The following is a 27,253-nucleotide window of genomic DNA, read 5'->3' as shown; positions in this document are numbered from 1 at the left end:
GGTTCTTGAAGGCGTTACGTCCTCACCATTTTGTTTGGCCCAGCTGTGCAGACAGGTGCTCTTGACCAGCGCCTCGTCCACCTTGCCACCTGACATGTTGTCCATGAACTGCCTGCCGTGCTCCATGGCCATGTAGCAGTCGCTGCGGTAGTCCCTCTCCTCTACCCGTACACATGGGGGTATAGGAGCCCCGCCTGGCCCCCGAGTCACTGCGTCATGCTCCAGAACTGAAATGGGTGAAAAGGGGTTTGTGCACTGATCCTGCAGGAGCAGAATCAGCTCGTCCGAGATATGGTCGCTTCTCCCGGCTCCATTTCTCTCCAGCGAGGAAAGCCGCAGCTCCTCGAAGCGCTTCTCTGCCTCTCTGCTGATGTCCGTGCCGCGGCCGATGATGTCCAGCTCGTCCTCCAGGAAGAGGCCCGAGCCGTTCCCATAGCGCCTGTTGACCACGGCGCTGAAGCCACAGCTGCAAAGTTTCTGGGCCTCGCTGACCGGGTCGCTCAGGTACACGCCCGCATCCGCTCCTTTGATGTTCATGTTGCACTCGCAGATGCAGCAGCTGTCAAAGTTGCAGTCCTTGAAGAGGTTCATGACCGTCTCGGAGAGGATGAGGGTGACGTAGAGGCTGTGGGCCTCGGGGATGGAGGGTACCGTGGCCGGCTCCACTGAATTCAGCGGTCGGCAGGTGGAGGGGGTTGACGCCGCTGGGGAGCAGAGGTCAGAATTCTCGTACTTGATTGAACCCTGGACGCTGGAGGGGCCACGTGGCGTGCGGGGGGTGCGAGGCGTACGTGGGGTAGGGGCGGAGAAGCGGGGGGTGGCGGGTGAGGGCAGGATGCCGGTGCCACCACTGTTACTTGGTGGAGCGCTGTTGATCATGAAAGGCGTCTGGGTTTGAGGGGTGTACTCTTGGTCCATGGTGCTGCCCACACTGGGGATGTTACTGAGAAACGCAGAGAAATTAAAGAACACAAATTAGATCCGTCTCACGTACACGAGTCCCCTGGACAGAGGGTCTAACTGCGGTGCAAAGATATGGGAGACACCACACAGTTGTATGCAAAACATGGTTCTTCTTGGGTGCCAGATCAGTAACATTCAGTACACCGCTTGAGATAACAGCATACTGCCATCCACCTGTCTTGCTGAATTTGCGAAGACAATTTGAGTAATAAGGCAGTACAATAAGGAACGCAGAGTGGGTTCAGACACATGTTTACACATGAGGGAACACGAATGCAGGAGGGAGAGACTGCGAAACAAAAAAAGGCAGCAGAGGGAGAAGACATTCAATAAACATTTCAGCAAGCGTCCCTCTGAGGTGAGGACATTTTTGGGTTTGCAAGCAACTGTGAGGAAGCAGAGGGAGACAGAGTGTGTGAGAGAGCCAGAGAAGGGTGGGGGTGGGTGAGCACATCGTGTCCCTAGCTGCATGTCGGGGGAACAGCTCCTGGCGCAGACCCATTAGAAGGAAGTCCCAGCACAACACTCTCCAGCCGGGACACAGTCGCCATGGGATGCAGATGGCAAGGCAGCACCATAGCAACAATATACAAAGTGCTTATAGACACCTCTGTCTACCCACTCAGGCTCAACTTAGCGTTCCAATAACTTAAACCAAAACCTTACTAATGTTACAGTTATTCAAATATTTAAACCAAAAACACTGACCACCTTCTTTGCTTGTTATGCTCTACATCTGCAGTCATGCTCCAGTGTACTCGAGAGAGAAATGTTCTTAAATGATCTGCATCATCAGGCGACAGTATAACCCCGCAGATGCAATTAGTTCTGCTTTAAAAAAATGACTTCTTGTGGAAAAAACAATTAAAAAAAAAAAAAATCAGTCAACTTTTCCAGCTGAGAAAGAGCACTTCCTGTAAGTAAAAAGCAACGCGTCTCGTATCTTTAACAACTAGCGTTTGGTCCAGTTCAGTCATTTGCTTTAAAGGGTTTTTATTATTTATAGAAAATTACATGGTTTGTTATGCAGTTTATCAATATGCATGTATTAGTCAAACACACAAAGTAAAGTAACACTGGTTAATACTGAAATAAGAAGTGCATCATTGTACAAGAGGAGCAACAGAGCCTAGATAGCAATCAGCAAACACAAAGCTAATGTGAGGGTCGACCGAAGAAAGGCAGAAAAACCAAACGGTCAGAAATAAGTTTCCATGTTTGTGTGGAAAATAGCAGAGCTGCATGTGTGTAGCCAACAGCAGCACTGACAGATCTACTATAGCCGGCACGCTGCTATGAGCAGCTAGGTGGCATGGAGCCGCTGTGGGGGCCCATCTCACCACTGCGGTTATAATCCTCGCCTTCAACCAAGAAGGCATTTTACACTCGGATCCCTGCTCCGCCTGAGGCAGCCATGCATGGGAAATTGAGCTGACTGCTAAGGTGGTGTCCAGGGATAGACCAGAGGCTGTGTGGACAGACAGAGAGCAGGGTACACACTTCCTCGCACACCACACTCAACTAGAGCCCTGAATCAGAACAATTCTTTCAAACAGGCTGACATATCTGAATTAGTTCAACTGACTGTCAAAAGACAGAGAGAAAAAAAGACCTACAGAGTCACACCTGAAGGTAAACATCCAAATAATATCACAGAAACAGAGCAGCATACCTGTCCTTGTTAAGGTAGGTCATCACAGGCACGGGGTTGAGCATGTCCCTGCCCATGGTCCAGCTGGGTCGGTAGATGCAGTCCTCTGGTACTTTGATAGGTGGGAGACACTGACTGGGCAATGTCTTCAGCGGGGCAAACATGGAGCAGCCTACAAATAGCTGACACAGCTCTGGCTTGTACACAAAAGAATAGTCCTGCAAAATGGACAGAAAATAAGGCATCACTGTGTCTGGTCCTTTGGGGGCGGGGTAGCCACAAACAAACACCCAAAAGATGAATGACAAGCATCCCAAACAAATCCTGCGGCAGCTTCTTTTCACATTCAGATATTACCTGATACACAGTTATTGTATTGACAGTTTGCATGTTCTGTTTGGACGTGCTGCAGAAAATGAAATCAGATGCATGCACAGGCAGGACATACTGGTGCTGGCCAGATCCCGTTTGCAATATTTGCATCACTAGATTACTTTGATACTGGGCCAGTTACATTTTTGTTAAAAAAGATCATTTTTCCTTATTTTCTAGTAGATGTTTTTGCACGTTTAGATCACCCTACAAGAAGAGACCTCTGAAGCACGACAGACAAGAAATTCTAAATTCTGTGCATCACAACAAAAGATTGCTGTTCTTGCTCTTGGTATCCAGCAGATTGCATTGTGGTATGGGCCCTTGATTCCGAATCTGTTTTAAAAACCAAATCCACCAATAATCACCAGCTTTGACATCTACAGTTTCTGGCAGTAAATCCTCCCTACAGAGTCAGTCAGCTGTAAGTCTCACACCCACCTTGATCTCAGATGGCTTAGGGCTACAGAAGCTCTCCTCCACCTCAATCTTGAAGTGCCCTCCTAGAGTTGAAGGGCCTTCCACTGTTGTCATGCCCGTGCTGGGATCCATGGTGCAGTACTCCTTGCTGCACATGTTCATAGGTGAGTATCCCATGATGTGCTGCTCCAGGGAGGGAGGCGTGGGAAACATCTGGATTAGATGATCTGAACCTAGAATAGAAGAACCAGAGGGTAACGATGAAGGTCAGACTGAGGCTATAACGTGTCTGAAGAGGAACAAATGCAGGAGGTTTAAGGCAAACGTCTATTGCAAGACTACTGCTGTTATCACACAGCTTACACTGGGGATACAAGTAATTATAGGTCTGTATCCTATGTTTAAACCGCACTTCACAAACCATTTAGTAAGATAGTAACTACGGAAATAGCTTCACAAAAAATGTTTCAATTTTAGCTTTAAGTGTTACTAAGTGTTCTGCCTGCTGATGCATGTTTTATGTTTCTGTAATCAAATATGACAGCCATGGTGGTGCTACAGGCAGCTATAGCTATGTGACTACCAAACCAATGAATGTCTAATTCCTTACATTCCTCTAACAGGACTATCACCCTCATGTGAGGAAAGGTTTGCATTTGCATTAGGTATTCAATGCAAGACTATTTTCAGAATTCAGCTGGGCTGTTGAAACTCAGCTGTTGCAAAGGTAGATGATAGTGAAACCAGCAGCTCCTTTTTACATGTCTCGCATTTACATAAAGATAAGTCTGCAGCAGAATCCTGGTTAAATAAATAGATGGCCACAGTATGCTGAGGGAATATCCAACAACTAACTACTTTTGCTATTGTGAGATGCATCTGGGAGACCACACACAATTTAAAGTAAAGGCCACGGCCCTGGGCTGTACATAAAACTAAAGACAACGGTTGATCTGAGACCAATTTTCCTCACAGTGAAATATACAGCATCTTTAAAAGGCTCTAGTGTCCCAGTGCTCCAACCAACACTAAGCAACAGAAACATATTTTGTTTTTGTTGCTTAGAAAATCTCAGCTGCAGCTGACCTCAGACTAACAAACCAATAACTTCCAGCAGCAGCAGGTTTCTAAGCTGTCTGGTAGCGAACAGTCATACTTTTCACCACTAGGTGGCCAAATCCAGTCTGAGCAACAACTGTGTTTGAGCTGTAAAACATGAACTTCATTTAGTGGATTAAAGGATATGAAACCTTTAACCTCAGCTGAATACCAAGCGTGGGGAATACTGTGTTTATGTCTCAGGTGGCTTCTGGCAAAACCTCAGTGTATAATTCTTAATTTTCAGGGGCCTCACAGGTGCGACCAATCTGATTCTACATCTGTGTTTGGAGCCTAGGGAGGCATGGCACAAGAGAGACAGTGGTGGGAGACTGAGCGATACATACAGGGTACAGGATCCAAGATGGATGATTTGTTTTCCTTGTTGCCAAATATCCCGTCCGTTCCATTCACCGGTCGCCTGGAACCCGGCTGTAGGAGGGAGAGGGACGAAAAAGAATAAAACACCTGATTAAGTCGGTATTTTTGAGTCAGTAAATATAGCTATTAATTCATTCCTGGTATTAGTCACACACAAATGGCTTGTAAATACCAGAGGTACCACTGCTCTGGCACAAAAGTGAAACACACACAAAACCACACTCAAGATCTCTACTGACCGCCAGCTCATCCTCATCTGAGTTGAAGAGGTTGTCCAGGTCGTTGATGGACACCACCAGGTCCGTCTCGTGGATCAGGCTGGTGGAAGTCACGCGGTTGTGAGGCGCTGCACGCTGAGGGTCTGCACACACAAACACTGCTGTAAATACTTCTCTCTTTCCACAAGTAGACGGCGGCTGTTTGAGAATCCACTGAAGGCAGCAACGTTGCTCTGAGCTGTGATCGTTTCGTTAGAATTCTCCAAAAATTCAATTAGTGAAATGCTTTCAGCATGACAAATCTGTTATATGAGATTTAAATTAAAAGTAATTGAGAATGAATGTTACTTATTTGGTAAATTAATTTCTATTGACGTATTGGAAATGTAGCTAACAGGTTTCAGTCACTGTGGTGGCTCGCCAAAATCCATCTGAATACTAAAGTGAAAAACGCTGGAGTTACTATGTCGGTCTTCTGAGAGCAACAGTACAACTGAGTGTGTTGGGGTGATGCTGGAAACAGGCTGCTTACCATCTGATGGGCCGGTCCCTCCATCCTCACCCTGTGAGAGAGAAAAGAGATTGGCTGCTTAGAACAACACAAACACTGAACTGTTACTGACACGCTGTTTCATAGCTTCATTAAACAATATTCTCAAATTAAATTGCACCGATATCAATGAAATTCTCACACAACTGCATGGTTATAGGCGTGTCAAATCTTTTAAGCCCAAAACTGATTCAGAAAATGTACAAATAAAGTTGATGAACTACAAAAACACAAAGAGAACCATTTCAAAAGCCACATGCTACCTTATCCAATCAATGTGCAAAATAATTCAACCTATCAATAACAAAAGTACAGTGAGAGAGGCAGACAAACGGGGAGCGGTAGATTCTCGTGTCTGCTGAGGCAAATAAGATTTCCAGTGCAGCCCAGAGTGAAATCACGATCCAAGGAATGGCCTGTTAGGCTCCTACACAGACATCGATATCTGGGAGGCCTGGCCTTCTGTGCCAGCGTGCTCTTGTGGCGTGTTGTGTGTACACTGTGTGCTGAGCAGTTTGAGAGGGGAACAGCAATGTTATGTCCCGGCCATTGATTTCATTACGCTCCAGGGTTTTCTCTGAGTAACGCAGGCTTTAATCTGTCTCCCTTAGAGGCCCAATCCAGGGCAGCGCACAACATCCCCACCAAGGCTGCAATCTATAGGCGGCAAAGACACCTTAACCCCTTATCAATAGCGTAGCCTTGGGTGGGAAGGTGTGTTAGCATCTGGCAAAAGACTCGAAAGCAGCCCAGCTTTCTTCTCCGTCTCACAAGACGAGTCGCCAGTAAGTGATTTAATAGTCTGATGAGCAGTAAATATGTCTGACTCGACAAATAAGCGTTATTAAAATAATGACTTAATCTCACATTAAGATTTAATTTGACACAGTAAAGTTAACCTTCACAGGCAGATTCTGAAGGTTTAGATTAAATATGTGGCACTCCATACTGTACAGTAATGCCACTGTTTTGCACATGTCTCAACTCTTTATATTTTTATATATTTTATTTATTGTTTACTCTATTTAATTTGTAAAATATGTACACACACACACACACACACACACACTTGTAGAAAAATATTTAGTATACACATCCAGAAATGCATATACTATTATATATTGTACATATATTTATTAGTTTCAGATGTGGCCATTCTTGTATTTTGCTTGTTTACATTATTGTATTTTGCACAACTCTGTTGCTTGTGAAGCTCGCACACAAGAATTTCACTAACATGTGCTGTACCAATGTACCTGCACATGTGATGTGACAATAAAAGTGATTTGATTTGAGGTAGGAGGTGAAATTCATTGCAGCTACAACGATGAATGACTCAAGGGGAAAAAACAACAACAAAAACAAACCGAAAGACAACAAAATTATTAGTTTAAGAAATAACCAGTGCACGCTCACACGCAGAGCATGTGGTGGATGTGCACACACAAAGTAAAGCAGACAGACAGAGGGAGAGCTCCACTGCACACAGTGCTCTTAAGAGACTTCACTCCACCGAGAGCTGCCTTCACCCTCACATTTCTGCACACATCGGGGGCGTGCAGCGGGGTCGTAACCAGACAGAAGAGAAGGAAAATAGTTGAGTGCGCTTTTTAAGGCTCAACGCTTCAGTGAGTCGGGTTTGTGGCACTGTGATGTCCCGCTGGGGACGGGGACACAAACATCGAATCTCCCTTTCAAAATCGTACCAGCCAACAGGTGGCCCTTCTCTGGAACCGAAGCTAAAAGCCGCAGAGGCGGAAGCAGAGCAGGAGAACACAGCGAGGAGGGGAAGGAGGAAGAGGGCAGATCAAATAGGAAAAACACAACAACTCAAAGGAAATTGGAGAGGATAACTATTTGGTGTTCCTTTGGGCGCAAACAACAATAGTGATTCAGGAATGGTTTCCTGCTCATTTAGACTTTGGCAGTGAAAGCGGATGCATGCAGAAAGTGGTTGCCCTGTTATTTTTAGTGCAGCGTTGCTGAGGATGCGGATGGCCTATTTTCTAACTCGCCTGCTCCCGGATCTTAAAATCAGCCCTCTTGTCCCTTTTTCACCCCAGGCAACTAAGTGAAAGATGGCTTGGAATAAAGCGGTGATGCTCAAAAAGGCTTCGCACCAACACGCCTTCTTCAAACTGTTACTGCAGCTTTCTGTAATATAGCCGATGGACTGCGGCTACAAGAGCAACTAAAAGCAGCCAAACCGCCTCGCACAGCTGTTTTCTAAGCAGGTAAACCAGCATTAAAACTAGCTGGACTTCAAGGTGACAAATCCACAGATAAATCACGATAAAAGTCTCACGTGATAATCTGCCTTTGACAGGAATATCTGCTGACTCAGGTTTATAATCATTACAATGATCAGAGGAAAGCAGCTAAGCACATTTAATCCTCAAACATGCCTCGACTATTTATATTTAATGTCACTTCATGCAGTTTTTACTCCTCATTTATATTAAAGCTGCAGTTACAAGTTGTTTAGAATAAAATGAATTTATATTAAAACCAACAAGGAATTTTCTTTTTTGGAACAAGTCCTTTTTACATGGGATCAGTGCGACTGGGAGACTTCATGGGATTTACAAACTACCAGCAACATTTGTGTGTTTTGCGACACTTTCACGGAGATAAGCAAAGTCTGAAATTTGGCGCTAAACAACTACAAGCTGCAGACATAATATTGTGCTAAATAAGCTGGGCCTGTGAAAAGAGTGCACGCTACCCATTAGGGCTGCACGATTAATCGTTAGAAAATCGCGATCTCGATTCATACTTATGTGCGATCTCATTTCTAAATGACAACGATTAAAAAAAAAAAAAAAAAAGACGACGACGATTGTACCGCATTTTGATCCGGGACGTACTCTGCATGAAAACAAGCGCTCACTCTTCCTGCTCAACAAATGACAAGGGCGGAGCCTTATACCACGTGATACAGAAGCTGTGCCGTGTGATGCTAAAATTAGCAGGAAAAAACAACGGAGAGCACGTCAGGGATGACGAGAAAGTGACAGGAGAAAATCCGTCCCGGTCAACCACCCAAACATCAATAACGGGAACCTTATACAGCGCTTCCCTATACCCGTCGAACTCCCGCAGGCACAAAGACATTACGGAGGCTATCACTTATCACCTGACCAAAGATATGGCTCCATCAACACTGTGCAAAACGAGGGATTTAGGAAAATGATCAACACCCTAGACAAACGCTACACAGTGCCGTCCCGCAACTACTTTTCTATTGTTGCACTACCTGCTCTATACACGCAGCGTCGAGCAACGGTGGAGACGGAATTTCAAGCAGTACAACAACAAAACGTGAGACATTTGTTGTTTTTATGTTTATTTATTGTTTTTATGTTCAGTCTCAACTGTTACGAAGTTGATGTGCAGTTAATAAATGCAATAAATATTTATACTGGAAAAGAGAATCGTGAGAGAATCGTGATCTCAATTCTAAGCCAAAAAATCGTGATTCTCATTTTATGCTAAATCGTGCAGCCCTACTACCCATCTCATCTCCCATAATCATTTACGCTTTATCTGTGAATAGATCTCCAGTCTGTGCCCACCTGACTTTGTAAGTGTAAACTTTCACCAGCACAGCAGCCATAAATCTCACAAAGGAAAAGAGACTGATGGGAAATGTAGTGAAGACAACAACGACAAAAAAAGAAAAACACCAAAATCATAACGATGTTCAGGACATGATCATTCCCCTCTGCATTTTCACCTTACAAACTATTAGTACAACGTGCTGTCAGTGTCCCTGTCCTGTGCAAACAGAGCTCAAGACACAAATATGGAGACAAGAAAGTGAGTAAATGATAATAACAGGATGTTGTGGATACCGTGCTGGTCACAGTTAGCGGTTCTATTTTAGATCTAGATTGCAACAGTTACAATTATAACTGTAAAGATTACTGTTACACAAATAAGCAATTTGATCTAAATCAGAGAATGAAGACCATCCAATAAATGGCACATGGCAGAGCTGGTTTGCAGCGTACCTTGTGGGTGACTTGTGCAAAAGGTAATTTTGCATTCACAGAAAGTGACACTTTTTCAGTTCTGAAAATGTTGCAAAATCTATTCTGAATGCATCTAAATAAAGTAATGGACATATAGGAGAAAATGTAATAGAGAGCAGGCAGAGCTTACAGCTTACTGTCTGATGTTCTTGTCAGAAGAACAATAAGCAAAAGGGGCCATTTTTACAGCAAGGTCGGCATAATGCATCCATTACAGCGCGCAGTAAAGCCGTATGAATATCCTGCTAACAGCTGAGGAGCATTCCTCGCTCCTCCACTTGGCTGGCCTTACCTTGTGTTTCTTTCCTGGCTCCCGCTCCCCGCCTGACTTATCCTTCTTGTTGGAGAATGTGAACTTGACATCTCCTTCCTCAAAGGCGTAGGGGTCGACCTCAGGCTCGTGATCTCCATCTGTTACAGCAGCAGCAAGATGCTGGTTCCTCCTGGCTCGATACATCTGCACGCGTTCTTCGGAAACCTTGAGTGGCCATTTAGACGTAGACATCACCCTGGATAGGGGATAAAAAACGCAGTGACTCCTAGTGTTTAATGTAAAGATCTTCATAAAGTAGCAGTCTAACTGATGATTGCGATTGTGTGTGAACAGGGTGAGAGAAGAACACTGCCCCATCTGCTCTGTTTTGGTGTGACATCATGTACCAGTGTTTTTTACTGGAGTTACAGAAATGGCAGTGACTGCAACTGGTTCCGACAGCCGTCGTGCAGAAGAAGCCTCCTGTTTGCTGTCAGACAATTACATTTCTGCTGGCTTTATGAGAACACGGTGGCTCTGACACACAGAACTATCGCCTGTTGCATCACTCATCAAAAACTCTTCTGTAGCTCGGACTCTGGCCTACGTGTTCATCATATGTAACAGCCCGGGACGACACGGAGAAGAAGGCGTTATCCTTGGCCTTCCCTGCCAGCAACAACTGTGTTTTTCTGTCCTCCTATCACGCCTGTCCAGCTTTGATGCAAGGTGATGGTGTGCAGTGACCTGGGTCACAGCTTAGCCAATATTCAGAGCTGTAGCTGGGGGGATTACAGCTAGGATAGGCCATCCAAGTGGCCGGCCCCACTCAGGACTGCATAACTTCCCTGATAATTCCCTCTCTGGCCACCCTGGTCTTCACCCTGGACCCTTCATGCTGCCACTATCTGTGATACCTCACTAGCAGCTGCAGCTCAGTCAAATGCTCTCTAGAACCTGCTAAACTGATAACCAGCAGATAGTACTTTTATCAGCTCCACCTCTATTACAATAGCAGTGTTTTATCTTTATCCAACTCCATCATTACTCTCTCCCTCATTGCTCTCTTGTGCTTGTGTGAAGGAATCACTGAGTAGTGCTAGCCCTGCATATTGGTGATGTATGAAGTCAAAAGGTCACAAAGCTGTGTGTAGCTAAGTGTTACACTGAACAGGAGGAATAGGAGGGGCAGCAAGGGTGAGGAAAGAGGAGGCAGATGTGTTATTATTTTTTTAAACTATTTTTTTCTGGGCTGTTGAAAGTGCTTCAAAGCGGCTCACTGGCACCGTATACAAAGTAGGAAAGCTGGGATAGCTGGCTTTCCCAAACAGAGGCCACTGAACGGGGACTGAAGTGTAATTGCCACTCACTCTGTGACCGACACCAGGTTGTCTTGTGATGCGGCTGCCTCCTCTCTCAGCTTGTCTCCAGGCAGCAGCGGCGTGGGCAGCTCGGCTTCTTTCCTTCGGGGTAAGTTGAATAACCTCCATGGTGCGTGGGAGCTGTCGTCCTCCAGGTTGATCGCTGCACCCACATACACGGTAGGCTCAGGAGGCTCGGAGTAGGCTGAGGTTCCGGGGTGGGGGTTGGGTTGATGGGATTGGAAGTGCTGATTCAGAGCCTCTGGCCCTCCTTGCTCCTCGCTGCTGCCCTTCACCCCGACCAGGCAAGCTTCCGGCTGCGGCTGGTAAAAGTGTTGGCTATTGGGGGTCGAAGGGTTCTTCATGCCCTCCCCTGACTCCTCACTGCGTTCACAGGGGTGGGGACTAAGTGGTGGGGGCTGAGGGGAGTTGGCCTGTTCTGATGGCCCAGTGCTAACGCCCCCACTGTGGAGCTGGGGGGCTTTTTGGATGGCAGATACATCTGCAGAGCGAATACTAGGAAATCTTGCTCCATCCTGACTCCTCAGGGCCAACCTTTGTCCAGCTGTTGCTTCTGTGTCTATGGAGGCTTCGTCGCTGGCCAGGCTGCGATGATGGAAGGGTGTCTGGGGTCTTTTCTGCTGCTTGTCACCCTTCTCTGGCTTCTCTCCTCCAGTTTTGTGCTTGGTCGGAGGTTGGGATGGCTGGCCAGCTGACTGAGGCTGGCCCGTGTTATTGGCTGTTCGCTGCTTAACTAATTTGTATCTGCAGGAGAGCAAAAACAGGGAAATGCAGTGAGACCGTGACGTACTGATGACAAGGAGCAAAACACTCGCACATACAGAGAGTCTTTTATGAGAAGTTGTGCAGCTCGTGTGAAACTTCCTTTTAAGCCATCGCATCCGTTGCTCTTATAAAACATCAATTAGCCCAATTATGCTCACGAGCAACAAGGCAGCACCGCCCCCCAAATTTATCCCAACACAATTAGCAGAGAACACTTCACGGATCAGCTCCAGAGTAAAGCTGTAACAGCTAAACCACAAAGGCTAATGCATAGTCATACATTTTTTAATTATTCACAGTCAAACTGATGGCATGAAAAAAAATCATCTTCTAAAACATCAATATTGTATTTTCCTCAGACAGCCAAACAGAAATTAATGAAGCACATTCACAGAGTGCTGTCAGAAGAAAAGACACAAAATATATGAAGGATTCACCAGGGCCATGACCTGCTAGAACACCCACCTCACCAAAGCCCCTCTCCCGTACCTCACCTTGGTATCACCTGGCTCCTACATCCCATCAGACACGTTTCAAAGAAAAATAGTCTGAGGTCATCTTTTACCCTCCGTTTTGACGGCTCAGCACTCACGCTGCAAGCAACACTTACACATCAGTGTCCCTCTTTAATAAGCAGGCTTTGTGTGTGACCTCGCATTCAGCTGTCAACATAAACAGACACGTATGGCTTCCATCTACAAAACAAAGCTAATGGACAGTAAAACTGGCAACGCACAGCTTCCCATTTATGTGCTGCCAAAGAGTTGGGTGCTTTCCAACAAATTAACATGCTCCAGCTGACTGGCCCAATTCACTCTGCTCATCTGCAGTCCAAGGTGCACGAGCCCGGTGCAGAGGATTCCCCAAACACGCACACAGATCCACTTTAGATAGCGCTTCATTATCAACCACAAAGCAGGACTTTCTTTCAGTTGGTTTGGACTTCTGACAAAACCAGTCAAGCATCCAGGCATAGCGTATACTGGTTAGATGTGCAGACTGGAGTGGTCAGGCTTGCGTTTCAGCGGATTAAACAGCTGCCTGTATCTGCAGTTTATCAGGAGGCAGAGAAGATGATGATCATGGGACGCAGACATAGCAGCATGCTGTTTACGATGATCTAAAAACTGTCATTAAATAAAATGTGATAGACAAGAATGTCTATATATTAACCAGAGAGGACAAATATTAACCGTCTGCAGGCATAAGCAAACAAAGAATAGCATTTACAAGGTGTTAGACTACTGCATGCAAAATGATATTAATGCATATGATGGGTGTGTTATTTTATCCTAAATAAATACAGAGGAGGTTGTTCAGTGAGGACTTTATAAGGACAGCTGGGCTGATTCAGACTGATAAAACACCAGGGCAAACACATGATCTGAGCTTATTTGTTCACATTAACAACACACATTCCATTTACCACCCTCAACAGCTACATCAGAGGTCAAACTATTCTTTCCGCCTGAAATCACTCCAGTCAGTGCGGGAATAAAAACGTCCGACTTACAGAAACACACAAGCCAGCAGAGGTTTCAGCCCCGCCACGGCTGTCGCTTACACAAAATAGTGATAAATTGAAAAATGTGAAGAATAATATGCTTGTCAAAGTCCAGACGCAGATGTAACTTGCAGATATTTTGCTGAGTACGGCCCTCTGCGCCGGTGTTCAAAGCCCTGTGGACTCCATGTAACCTCTTTGAAATGTCTTTGAGCGCACACATATGAGCAATACCTGTGTGAACTGCACATCGACTGACCTCGAACAGCTGCAGTACGACCTCTGTGAAGACTCCACAAAATCCCAGGTTCCCACTTTCTCACTTGGCTCCTCCTCGCAGGTACCGTTGGTTGCAGCTGGAAACTTTCGCCTAGGGAGTTCAAATAAATAAATAAAAAGTCGAAACGAAATTCTATTGAGACTTTTCAATTTCCCCAATTCTTTCAAGCAGCATTTATGTGAACAGCCCCATCCACTTTTGATGCCATTTTTCTTTCACATACAGCAGCGATTGGTAAAAGCTTTGAGCCACGGCTGATTTTATCACCCTCCTTGGAGCGGTAATGGTTTGGCTGACAGCTAACGATAGGCAACGTTTTGTGCTTGGTCAAGAGGCAACAGATCCCAAGGTGCACCCAACGTGTCAGAGTCACTGCTGTAGAATAATAAAAACAACCCAAGGCCTAAAACTTTAAGCTATTACTTGACTACCGACATTTATATCTGTCCGAGTTTAATCAATAATAAAAAGCAGACAGAAATGTAGCAGAATAATTCATCTATGTCTGTGCAAGTAATGTGGTTATTTATGATATTTCTAATTAATATCAAATAAGCAATAATCAGATCTTCAGTTTTATCTACATTTTATATACGTATATAAACACAACTCGCTGTAATACACACTCAGTATTTCTGTACAGAGGTAACTGCTCCTCTTATCCTGCCAGAGGTTTCTTCCTGTTCATCACATATATTGAAATAATATGTTTTTAACCAGGAATGATCAGTGACCATGTTTGTACCAGTTAATGCACGGGTCTAGATTGATTTTGCTAAAGCATATAGTTGGATCAGGTGACCCTGAATCCTTAGTTATGCTGCAATAGGTGTAGGCTGCTGAGGGATTCCCATGATGCACTGGGTGTTTCTTCTTCACTCACTGTGTTAACAGACCTCTCTGCACTGAATCACACTTGTTATTAATCTCTGTCTCTCTTCCACAGCATGTCTTTATCCTGTCTTCCTTCTCTCACCCCAACCAATCACAGCAGATGACCCCGCCCCTCCCTGAGCCTGGTTCTGCTGGAGGTTTCTTCCTGTTAAAAGGGAGTTTTTCCTTCCCACTGTTGCCAAGTGCTGCTTATAGGGGGTCATATGATTGTTGGGTTTTTCTCTGTATGTATTATTGTAGGCTCTACCTTACATTATAAAGTGCCTTTGGTGCTGTGTAAATAAAATTAAATTGAATTTACTGTCAAATATTTTCCCATAATCATACGGTGAAGACAAACAAGTCTGATTGAGAGCAAAGCCAATGTAACCGATAGGTGATGCATCCATTACGGCATGCCTAGTGGCAGTTTTCATGTTTAAGCACTCTGCACAATGTCACACGTACTTGTTCTGGGCTCGGTTGATATTGCACTCTTGCCAGACACGCTCCACCATCTGACTGGCTAGCCGGCGTGGAATCTTTCCTCCGTGGTGACTTGTTCTGTCCACGCTAAACGCATCAGATGATGAAGGCATCTTAACCCACTTCTGAGCCGAGTGAGAGTCCACTGGGGAAGGAAAGAGGAAGGTTAACAGACCATTTGACAAAAGATGACAAATTCTTCCAGTCATGTTAAGAGAAATCCTCAACTTAGGACTCAGCAGGAGTCTTATGTCTTTACCTGTCTGCGCCTCTTCGGGTGATGTGGGAGGGGTGAGTGTCACCAAAGACATGGCGGGCTCTCGCTGGGAAGCAGGCACTTGGTGGCCACCCGAGTAGACGGCAGTGCAGTGGGAGGACCCCACAGGGGTCACAACAGGGATGTCTGACTGGGGTACCAGCACCAGGCAGGCTGGGTACACCATACGCACACCACCTGAACCAAAACATGCAAAAAGTTCAGGATCACAAATCAGTCAAACTAAACTAGAAACTCTACACGTGAAAAAGGTATTCTTAAGATTGTGGATTCAAAATAAATACTGACCAACGAGGACCTCAACAGAGGCCAGAGATTCATCCTCCCAGTCCATGTCCTCTGACACGTTCTCCTTGGCACTGGGACTGATGGGATAGAACTGGTTCCACTCCTCAATCAGCTTCTGGGTAGGTGGGTCTGACATCTTAAAGGACTGGCCAGTCAGTGTTCCATTTAGACCAAATGGACTCAGGATCACTAAAAAGGGGGAGGAAGGAAAAGCAGCAAGAAGGAAAGAGTCAGCATAACTTTGGGAATCTTCCATTCTGCATCACATCTTCCACAACTACACTTAAAAACTAGTTCCTGTTTTCCCATTACATCCTGGTCCCTTTTTTCTCTAAATCCATACCACTTGCGATTCCTTTCCTGTCTGTTCTTATTGTCGCTAAATTCTTCACATCATTCATCTCGTCTTTCTTTGTACATGTGTTTTCCTTTCATTGTCATTCTGCCATCTCTGGACGAATCAGGAGCGCTCTGACCTTTCCAGACGCCAATTATTGAGAAGCAACAGCCTCTCAGAGCCCATAAACAGAGGCTTATAAAAGGGGCCAGTCCTTGGCAAACACACTTGACCTCACAGACATATGAGAGTGGCAGAGAGAGCCCATCAGTCAGCTTACAGAACAGACCAACATCCATCAGCCAAATGCAGATAGCACCATAAACTAACATGCATAATGCATACGTATGAGCACAGAAACCAACTGGAAACATGCACACACACACACACACACACACACACACACACACACACACACACAATCTTGCTATGCATCCATTCTCCTTTCTCTTTGTCTATTATGCATTGAAATGTGGAAAGGGGGGTATAATGGTTCTACGAACAGACTGGCTTGGTGGGTGTGTGAGTGAGCATTTGTTAATGTCCCTCTCTGCTCTGCCTTCCTAGTATGTCATTACTAGACTCGATGGCCTCTGTCCCCAGGTATTGATTGAGCGGCTGGACTGCAGAACAGCTTTCATGATAGGAAAATGGCAGGAGACAATGGAAAAAAAGGAGAGGGTAGAAAAAGAAAGCCTGTGTGCACAAATAGTCTTTCCAGGAAAGAGCCTGGAGCTTTGAGCATGTGCAGATAAAGTCCCATTTATGTTCAGTAGGTTATTGGAAGCAGCCATTTAACACATTTCTATTAAGCAATTTTTAAAAACCTATATGTTAGCTTTTAATAGCAGGATCGAAGTGACCCACCTGAGTAAACACACGAGGGGCAAAAAATGATCGAGGAGGTTAAAAAGCAGTTACAATGAATCATTAACTTCAGCTCTTTGCATCAAAAGCTTCCAACTGTGGACTTATCATGAAGGAGCAACAGGAAACAAGAACAATCACATGCTGTGGCAGGTTTGGTTGCAAGCGGATCCTTTTAAATACCGCGTGGAGAAACGGAAAAGGCTCAGGAGCAACCACAGAGGGCAGCAGGCTGTACACCTAACTTCTGGACAAGATGAACAGCTGCTTCCTGTTTCAGTGAAACTTGAAGTCACACCCTGATTATCCTCACTTTTGACTGGCAATCCAAGTTTGTTTTTGGTACAACTTTAAACAGATTCACTTGCTGCTCTTCTGTTGTGCTTCTGACAAAGTCGGGGCTCAAAGAATTCTGCAGCATTTAACCGCACTTGCTTTTACAAGCCAACCATGCCCGTTATCAAACTGACCAGGGCTGAAATCTTAAGGATTACAACTTTAAACGACACTGTTTGGACACAAAGGGAAAAAAGTGACAAACAGATCCGACACTTCGGGATATTTCAAGGACGGCGCTGGCAGGTGGCAGTGGGAGATAAGTAGCACTGCAGCAGATTGGAAGCAATGTTGAGCTTCACCAGACAAAGTCAGGTGACTTGGAGGAATAATGTTATTTTGGTTTTTTACTGTCAAATGAACCTCAGAGCATTTAAAAAAAAGAAAGAAGTTATAAAAACACGTCATCTAGACGCGAGCCCCGAACGCCCCTCGGCGTACTGTTTCGCTTCAGCCTACAGAACGCACTACCTCAGCGAAAACAACCCAACAGAGAGAAGAACAAAAGGTTATTTACGTTGAGATGCACGACAACATCCAGCTATGGACGATCACATTAACCTTGATTAAATTCAGCCCTGCTCCTTCCTTTTCTGCACTTCTTGCTGTGCGCACACGCGCTCGTAAGACCTCGGGCCAATTGTGGAGGAGAGATCAAATTCAGCACAATTATGGAAATGGTTTACCCCCCTCCCCCTGATCGCCACCGCACCTCATCCTCCCCTCTCTCGAGCTACCCCTCCTGCCCCTCTCTCTGGCTGTGAGTCCATCTCTGGTTCCCTGAAGACATGTCAAATGTGCTCAGATCAGTGTAATGGGCTGAGAGTTCATTACATTCACTCTGCGCCCTTTTATGAGGTCACATCCTGGAGAGGTCTGCCCGCCAGAGCGCTCTGCCGCACAGTAAACCAAGCTGGCAGAGGTGAGTTGGGGGGGGGGGGGGGGGGGGGGGGCGCGGATAGATGGATAAAGGGGGATGGAAGTCAGGTCTTTCTCGGTGCTATGCTTGGTTAGCCAGGAGGATACACACTGCGGCGGTGAAAACGCACACCTGCACACAGACACACACGCTCTCACAGTAGAGACAGGTGTACGCATCAGTTTCACATAGCTGGGCTGCATGAGGGTGTTTCCAATGCTACAAAAACGAATGCATCATTCTAATAAACTGCTCCTGTGGATCACTTGTATGAGCGTACTCAGCAGCATTATCACTCAGTGAAAAGAGAAGAGGTGTCAGTGTGCATCTCTGAAAACCTTGAGCCCTCAATTACCTGACCAGGATGGAAACTCGGCGAGATATTGCCATTTAAGTATTTAAAGACTAACAAAACAGTCGCAAGTTACTCTTAGCTGGTGAGCAATATAATCCTTCTAAATAACTGGAAAACCCCATAAACATCACCATACGTATCTGCATGCTAAATTCTGATAGTCTTTTTATTTTTATCTAAAGTACTCGTCTTTAACTGAGAGGTATTATCACCTCCCTTCATGAGGTCTCTAGAGACACTAAAGGGGCCGTCTGTACAGGAATTACTGTGGCGAATGGAGGAAGTGATCACTATTATTACTCTGGAGGGGGCATACAGAGAAAAAGAGGACAGCTGCATCACATCTATCCAGCCATAAATGAGAAAGGTAAAGGCGGCAAACTTTTCCTCTGGGAAAACGTCTCATCCAACTGGGTTTATTTTTTTATTTTTTATTGGTGCACAAAGATTAAATAAAGATAAGCCTCGTGAGGGCTGGTTTGTCAAATTTCCACAAAACATTCATTTTAGCTATGCATGATTTTAATTTCTGCATCATCTCTGTGCAGGGGGACACGTTACATCACAGCCGAGCGCATTCGTGCGGTCCAACGCTGCTGAGAGAACACTCGAGGCAAGTCAGCAAAGTATGCAAATGAAAGAGCCGAGTACTAGATAATGACACGACACTCATACCTCTCTACTAATAGAAGAATCAACAGGATGGGTGTGTGATAGCAGTTTTACATCTAATGACCGTATTCATAAAGCAATCTGTTTTCTTCCTACACGAGTATGAAACTATGCATATTAAAGTCGCTACACGAACATTTGGATGGGGTGTGACTTTTCATTGAGCTGTCTGCGAGCCAAAGAGCAGCGAAAGACAGCGCGACAGAAGATCACATACGATTTATCTTACAAACAGCACCGAACACACAGACTGCTGATCCATTTCATTCAGAAAAAATATATCTCTACACTTTTGTTAACCATCAAATCAAATCAAATCAAATCACTTTTATTGTCACATCACATGTGCAGGTACATTGGTACAGCACATGTGAGTGAAATTCTTGTGTGCGAGCTTCACAAGCAACAGAGTTGTGCAAAATACAATGATGTAAACAAGCAGTATTAGTATTTTATTAAAATCCATTTATGCGTGTTCAACAGTCTAAAGTAACTGTAAGATAAAAGTTGCCACTCTGCATGAGTGACCTGTTACTTTGAATCCAAAGAAGAAAATAAATTTGACCGTAACAACGGTTCAAGAGGCTGTGGGGTTGAACAGCTCTGGACTTTTAAACAGGCAGAAACTTTAAATGTGATTTTATTTACAGCTCTGACATTTTTCTCACACTGAATAATTCATCAACTTTAATTCTAAACTTTGTGGTTTGTGTCCTCAGCAGCAGACACGTTGTTGTAATGACTTGTGTAATCTATTTCAGAAAAACTTACAATGACAAGCAGCAGAAAATTTGCAATAATGTGTTGATTCAGTGTAAAAATAAGCCTTTTGTTTGAAGTGAAGTCTTAAGTAATAAAGTCCTGCAGCCGATACAGGGCAACCGCGATATTTATTGTGCTTCATTTGTTTGGGATCATTCTGTACTATTTGGTAGATTTTTATTGGATTACAACGTAGTTTTATGCACAAAATTAAAGATACAAAAAAAGCATCTCTGTGCAAACAACAAGCAACAACCCTCATAAAAATTATTTTACTGCCATTTGAAAAAATACAATATGTGAGGGTGAGGTCTGGCAGATCAAATCAACCTGACACATTATTAGGAACTTCCTGTTTGTGTTGATTTTTTGCCAGTCACCAGACTTTGGGGAATCTTCGTGTGCAGCAGATCTTCATTCATAAGGTCAGGTTGAAATTATGAGGTGACACCAAAGTCTTGTTACTCTACAGACACTTTAGTAATACCTCTGGACAAATGCTTGGACAGTTAACTAAGTCTTTATCTAATTTAACGAGAAGACAGTTTAAATATTCATTTCAATAGTTGTGAAGATATAAATTGTTCATATTGCACTAGTTTAATCTGCTCAGGAAAAATGTAAAAAGACTGCTGAACTAATTCACATATCTATGCCTGCACTATGATAACAAGTAGGAGCGACATGCCCATCACCACGCAGCTGAAACCATTATAAACCAAATTCAACAACATGACGACGTGACTTGATGTTATGTCACATGTTTGCACGTCACTGAAGGCTGGGTAACACACAGCAGTGACCCACCTTGGAAGGGGCTGGATGCCTGCTGAGCCAGAGTAAGGTGCTCCTCTGTGAGATGGTAGACAGGCTGGTGCTGGTTGATCTCCACGCTGGTGCACACGTTGCTCTCGCCATGTAAGAAGAAGGTGAAGGCGCAGGACAAGTGCTCACTGTGAGAAAGAGAGTGAGATGAGTCATTTGGGATTACACTACTTTCAAATGCACCTTTGAAAAGACTTCCAGTGAATAACTCCAGCAGACTTTGGAGTAGAATAAAGAAAAAGTAAAGAAAAAAGGATGAGCAGATCACATAGTCTAGTTCAAGTTCGTATTCACAAAGACAGAAACAGAGGAGATGGCAGGGAGAGGAAAGGTAGAGAGAGAAAAAATGATTATAGAAACCTGTGTGTGGTTTTTCCCTTTCGTGTGTGTCAGATATAATGGAATCTCACGTCTCACCTACATCCTGCTTCAACATGACAGAGACTTTGGATAGAAAGAAAAAAAACGATTCCAGAGAGACCTGAGGGAGTAAAAGCTACTTATCTGATTCAAAGATGCCTCCTATGCCTCTATTAAATTGCTCCGATAGCCTGCGCCACTTTTTTTTTATTCCGATAACAGAGTGGATGATAAAGGTTTCCAGAGTTCAATCCTAATCCTTTCAATCGATGACACACGAGTGGGTATTTAAAGACTTCAATAGCATGTGCAGAGACCGGGATGCAAGTCAGTCTGCACAGCAATGCTTACAGGTGGTTTGGAGTTCAAGTGTGCGTCTGTACATCTCATCCAGAGTAAAACAGAAAGGCGAGCCACGACTACTTCTGGCATTGTGGCCAAAATGCTTAACAGCAAAACAGTACCTTTTCCCTCCCTCCCTCCCTCACACACGCTCTTGTGCTCACAACAAAGCCTGCCTGTGCCAGTCTGACCTCAGCAGCAACAACTTAAAGAAGTAAAGCAAGGACGGGGCAGACTGAGGGAGAAGGGACCGGGGGGGATGCACAGCATTGTCGGCAGGCTTTCCTCTCTCTGACGTGTACATGCACGCACACACACAGTTAGCGCAAGAGGCAGCGTGTGTGGCAAATGACCAAATGGGTAAGGACGAAGTGAATTTGGAAGTGGATCAGAGAGGGCTGCCTCCTCTGAGGATTTGGTTAAGCTAATATCAGTCTTCTCTACCCGTCTCTCCGGCACTGACACACCTCCTGTGCAGAGGATTAAAGGAAAGGAGCAGAGCGAGGCAGATCGACATGGGGAGAAAAGACCTTCCAGTCTTGTGAAAGAAAAACAAATTGCCTTGATAAAGTTCTCCTAAAGTGTGAGCAGCCTGAGCAAGTGAGCGTTATTGCAGATGGCAATCAAATTCCACACATCAAGCGGGCATTCTCCATTGTTATGAGGTTTTTAGAGCACGATTGCTTCTTTGCCTTTAATGAGCCACACATAATTGTTTGTACTAAGAGGTGTCGTACTTGCAAAGGTCAGTGCCTGGGCCGAACTTGGCACGTCTGATGGATCAGGTTTGGCTAGAATAAAGTTAATCAAAGTCCAATTACTTTCTTGTCACTAATGCAATCTGTAACCTCAGCCTCGATTCTACACTGCAGATCTGCCCTGCATATGCAGCTCACTTAAGCTGGGCAGACACTGCGATTTTTTCAGTCGCGTTATCCAGCTCCTGCTCAAACTGCACGATTGACTCGCAGGGTTAGAAGTTCATAGGTCACGATGCAGGGTCTCACACTATACGGCCCGATGCTCTGATGCGACCCGAGTGCTCACACTGTGCGCCCATAAAAATGGATATATGAGGTTATAACAGAAAATCTGTCGCTCTCTGTCTTTCACTCACACAGACACACCACCACATCAACTTTGCTAAATTGCTAATGAAAAACATGATCAGGCAGCTGTGATTGAGCAGCAGTGTAAATCCAACTATTTTCACGGTTGTTGTGGTCGTGATAATTTTGTGAGGCCACATCGAAAAGGCTCGGATGAGCCAAAGTTCTACAAGGTGTGCCTCCATCGCTTGTGTCCAGATCACACGCTGCACTGCTGCTCCGTCTTTTTCACCGACGTTTATGTCTTTGCACGTGCTCAGTGTGAGCAGCTGCGGTGACACCCTCACAACGGTTTGAAATCCTCACGACCAAGCGATTGATGATCGGGAGCTGGTCGTGAGGTGTTAATCGCTTCTCGTTACCCGGCGTATACTACACGACGCACGATGAAGGCCAGAATCGGGCCGATCACCAAAATGGTCGCACGGCTAAAATGGGACAAAAATCGCAGAGTGTAAGCCCAGCTTTACTGAGTGATTAAAAAAAAAAAAAAAAAAAAAGCAAGAAGACAAACTGTTTCAAGTCAACTGCAAGAGATCGCTCCTGTGGTTACAACGACAGACATGAGAGATCATATCAGTCGTTATTATCATTAAATCAATAAGCAACTGTAATCCAGGAAATATGGAGCACCTCTTCAACCTGAGCCTGAGGTTGGGAAGAGTCCCACAGCTCTGGAAAACCTCCTGTGTTGTACCAGTGCCAAAGACTTCACGCCCCAAGGACCTCAACAGCTACAGGCCGGTGGCTCTGACATCCCACCTGATGAAGACCCTGGAGCGGTTGGTCCTGGCTCAGCTTCGGCGCCTAATAAGCTCATCACTGGACCCACTTCAGTTTGCCTACCAGCCTGGCATTGGAGCGGACGATGCCGTCATTCACCTCCTACATCGTTCCCTCGCTCACCTGGAGACCGCTGGAAGCACTGTGAGAATCATGTTCTTTGATTTCTCCAGTGCCTTCAACACTATTCTTCCCTTGGTTCTGAAGGACAAGCTGGAGAACTCTGGAGTGGACCATCACCTCACTACCTGGATTTTGGACTACCTCACCGACCGACCACAGTATGTGAGGACTCAGGGCTGTGTGTCGGACAGGGTCGTCTGCAGTACGGGGGCCCCACAGGGAACGGTTCTGGCTCCGTTCCTCTTCACCATCTACACTGCAGACTTCTCCCACAATTCCACCCAGTGCTTCCTGCAGAAGTTCTCTGATGACTCTGCAATAGTCGGCCTCATCACTGATGGGGACGACAAGGAGTACAGAGGACTGACTCAAGACTTTGTGGACTGGTGCCAGCTGAACTACCTCCAGATCAACGCCAGTAAAACCAAGGAGCTGGTGGTAGACTTCCGCAGGCACAAGCATTCTCCACTGCAACCACTGAACATCCAAGGTATGGACATTGAGGCTGTGGACAGCTACAGGTACCTTGGTGTTCATCTGAACAATAGACTGGACTGGACTCATAACTCAGACGCCCTCTACAGGAAAGGGCAGAGCAGGCTGTACCTGCTGCGGAGACTCAGGTCGTTTGGGGTGGAGGGCCCACTCCTGAAGACCTTCTATGACTCTGTGGTGGCTTCTGCTATCTTTTATGGCGTGGTCTGCTGGGGCGGCAGCATCTCTGCTGGGGACAGGAAGAGACTGAACAGGGTGATCCGAAGGGCCAGTTCTGTTCTAGGATGCCCTCTGGACCCAGTGGAGGTGGTGAGTGACAGGAGAACGGCGGCTAAGCTGTCATCCCTGATGGACAACATCTCCCACCCCATGCAGCAGACTGTGACAGCACTGAGCAGCTCCTTCAGTGGGAGACTGCGGCACCCACGGTGTGGGACGGAGAGATTTCGCAGGTCTTTCCTCCCCACTGCTGTCAGACTCCACAACAAAGACTTTAACTGAACAAACACAGACATCCACACATGTGCAATAACACTAAGTGCAATAATCCTTTCTGTCATTGTTGTATTTTACTCAGTTGTATATAGTATTTGTATTTGTATTCTATTTTTATCTTATTGTATATTTATTTTATTCTACTGTATATAGTATTTTATTCTATTCTGTACAGCTGTGTACTGTATTTATTCTTATTGTATTCTAATTTTTGCCTCATAACTTTTGCACTGTCCACTTCCTGCTGTGACAAAACAAATTTCCCACGTGTGGGACTAATAAAGGTTATCTTATCTTATCTTATGACTTTTGACACTTCCTCTCAGTGTTGATTTTGGGTACCCCCCCCCCCCCCTTTATTTTAACCCCCAAACAACAAAGTCACATATGCAACAGTCACACATCATAGTGCAGCTGTGCTGTACCTGTGGCATTCATTTGCAATGGAACAGCCTGAACCAGCACCCTCTGTGCAATCACAACATGACGGCTTAAACAACTCCACGTTTTTCTAATCGTATCTAAACGTGGTTCTCGTGCACTGTTGATTCACGTGTGTTTTACAATTATTTTACAGTAAAACTCTGAATGACTAAAGCTGAAGAACCACCGCAGATCGTGTCTGTACCTACATGTAAATAATAACAAATCACATTTATTGCCATTAAGTTGGCAAGGAGACATTTCTTAACTAACTGATGCAAGGAGACATCTGGGCAATTAGGCCACATGATAGGAGAGAGCAAAGACACCTTTGTCTGGGAGGTGTGTCGCAGCAGCTCAGGTAACCAGGCAGCCATATACAACAGGATTCTTTGACTGCAGTGCGTATCTTACGGGGTGTGTGCGCTGTGAAAAACACCCTCCAGTTATGGAGCCAAGACGCATCGCCAAACCACCAGCACCCCTCCCGCTTTCACGGCGTGGAGCCAAATTGTTAAGGTGGCGGCAAATTTTGACTAGTACGGGCTTGCAGGGGTAGTGGTGTCCCCGCCCCCCCTCAGGATCTATTCTTGGCTTTCTAAGAATTGGATAGACTGCTCTTGTCGTGCACTGAATGCAGTGTCTTTGTTGCTGGCCAACCAGGCCAACTTACTAATACAGTAGTGTATTTATGTACATGGAAGGAAAGAGGTGAACAGCTTCGAGAGTGACAAGGAGAGAGAAAAAAAGAGGAAGGGAGGGAGTGAGGTAAAAATGTGCCGGCACATTCTGCAGACATCGACAGAAATACAGCACGCCATTCTCTTCTCACATGCAAAGAAAACCTGACACCACACATTCACACACATCTGTGTTTGTGGGGCACTTGTAAGCTTGAGGTAAAGGGCTGCCATCTGTGGCTCAGCAGGCAGAAGTACAACCAAATACTCTCTCACTCACACACACACACACACACACACACACACAAATCAATTTCTTTACAAATGTGATTGTACAGATTGGTGTGTCAGTGTGTCAGCTGACAGGTTAAAAAGATTACTCGACATGCCAGCTGCTGACATTTAAACAGTCATACTAAATTATCATATTACTTCCCAGTGTGAGAATCTCGCTTTAAACACCCAAATGTCACGTTATCCTTCTGTCGTCTTGTTTTAAACTGTTTAAATATGTAGTTGCAGCTTAAAATCTTTTTTTTTTTTTTGCCTTCTGTAACTTCAGTGTTTCAGAATCCTGTAGGCCGGCAAAGTAAATGTGATTTTTACAAGTTGCACAGCAATTTGCACAGAGATGCTTTTAAATGTCAACAGGTGCTTGATCAGCACTTGGCCTAAAAAGCACCGCAACATCAACAGCATGAGATACATTTCCTCACTGCTGACACACACACACACACACACACACACGAGGAGCAGGATTTGGTAAAACTTGCACTGTGACTAAATGTAGCACAAACTGTCAAGTCTCTCTGCTAGTGTTCACCATCCTGTCCCCACGTGTGACATTCGCAAACACACTGCATTGATCCAACTTTAATCCTTCTCCAAACACCCACAGCAAGCTGGAGGATGTAAAACCATGTGCGCACACAGTGTGCAAGACAGACACATACAGCGGCCAACAGCTGCTGGTAAGAGTGGCGGGTTGTTCCGCTAGCTAAGATGAGTCGAGCAGTACTGGGACTTCTGAGTAAATGAGTTTGGTACATGGCTACTATAGGTGGGAATCACCAGAGCAGACACCCCATGGTATGATATCATCACAATAAGATAGATTATATTATGGCATTTTGCATTGCTATTTAAAACCTTTTTTAAAAACAGGAAATTATGTTGTTTTGTGGCTGCAAAATGACAGCGTCCCTAAAACCTGCTATAAACGCTGCTATCAGTCTGAAATTAAATGTGGTCAAGTTTGCAATTACATGCAATCTGTTTCTGATAAGACGGCAATAAACTGCGATAAATCACTGAAAGTCTCATCTGTTGCGTTTAATTATTACGTTTGGGGCAGCAACCCAAATACCCAAAGCAGCCCTATATATCGGATGACGATATAAAAATCGTTTCATTTTACGCTGTCGTTTGTTTCGTGGTGTCGCAAAATAAACTGTTTACAGCAATATTTTTTAATCGTTCTGATGGTCACTGTAGTGGCTATATTCATTTATTAAAGTTCTCTTTCTCTTATATTTAATATACCCACACTGCTGACAGACAAGCGCCTGTTTTTAT

The 27,253-nt window shown here is 45.0% G+C and overlaps 1 protein-coding gene across 1 annotated transcript in view; it reads right to left on the bottom strand.

Moving 5' to 3' along the window:
* Positions 1-27,253, bottom strand: part of med13a (mediator complex subunit 13a) — a 70,966-nt gene that overhangs the window by 10,125 nt on the left and 33,588 nt on the right. The window contains exons 4-16 of the mRNA XM_085469425.1: positions 20,851-20,996; positions 15,796-15,984; positions 15,490-15,684; positions 15,213-15,375; positions 13,851-13,961; positions 11,311-12,066; positions 9,980-10,196; positions 5,636-5,666; positions 5,125-5,246; positions 4,852-4,936; positions 3,428-3,639; positions 2,636-2,832; positions 27-943 (exon numbers count right to left, since the gene is read on the bottom strand). Coding sequence (XP_085325551.1) covers positions 27-943; positions 2,636-2,832; positions 3,428-3,639; positions 4,852-4,936; positions 5,125-5,246; positions 5,636-5,666; positions 9,980-10,196; positions 11,311-12,066; positions 13,851-13,961; positions 15,213-15,375; positions 15,490-15,684; positions 15,796-15,984; positions 20,851-20,996 — 3,341 coding nt within the window. The remainder of the gene's footprint in view (positions 1-26; positions 944-2,635; positions 2,833-3,427; positions 3,640-4,851; positions 4,937-5,124; positions 5,247-5,635; positions 5,667-9,979; positions 10,197-11,310; positions 12,067-13,850; positions 13,962-15,212; positions 15,376-15,489; positions 15,685-15,795; positions 15,985-20,850; positions 20,997-27,253) is intronic.

This window comes from Copadichromis virginalis, linkage group LG10 (genome assembly GCF_057382275.1).
Source record: "Copadichromis virginalis isolate Kocher_CV1m ecotype Utaka linkage group LG10, C_Virginalis_male_GT1.1, whole genome shotgun sequence".
Taxonomy (NCBI): domain Eukaryota; kingdom Metazoa; phylum Chordata; class Actinopteri; order Cichliformes; family Cichlidae; genus Copadichromis; species Copadichromis virginalis.
This window is presented reverse-complemented; position numbering and strand designations above follow the sequence as displayed.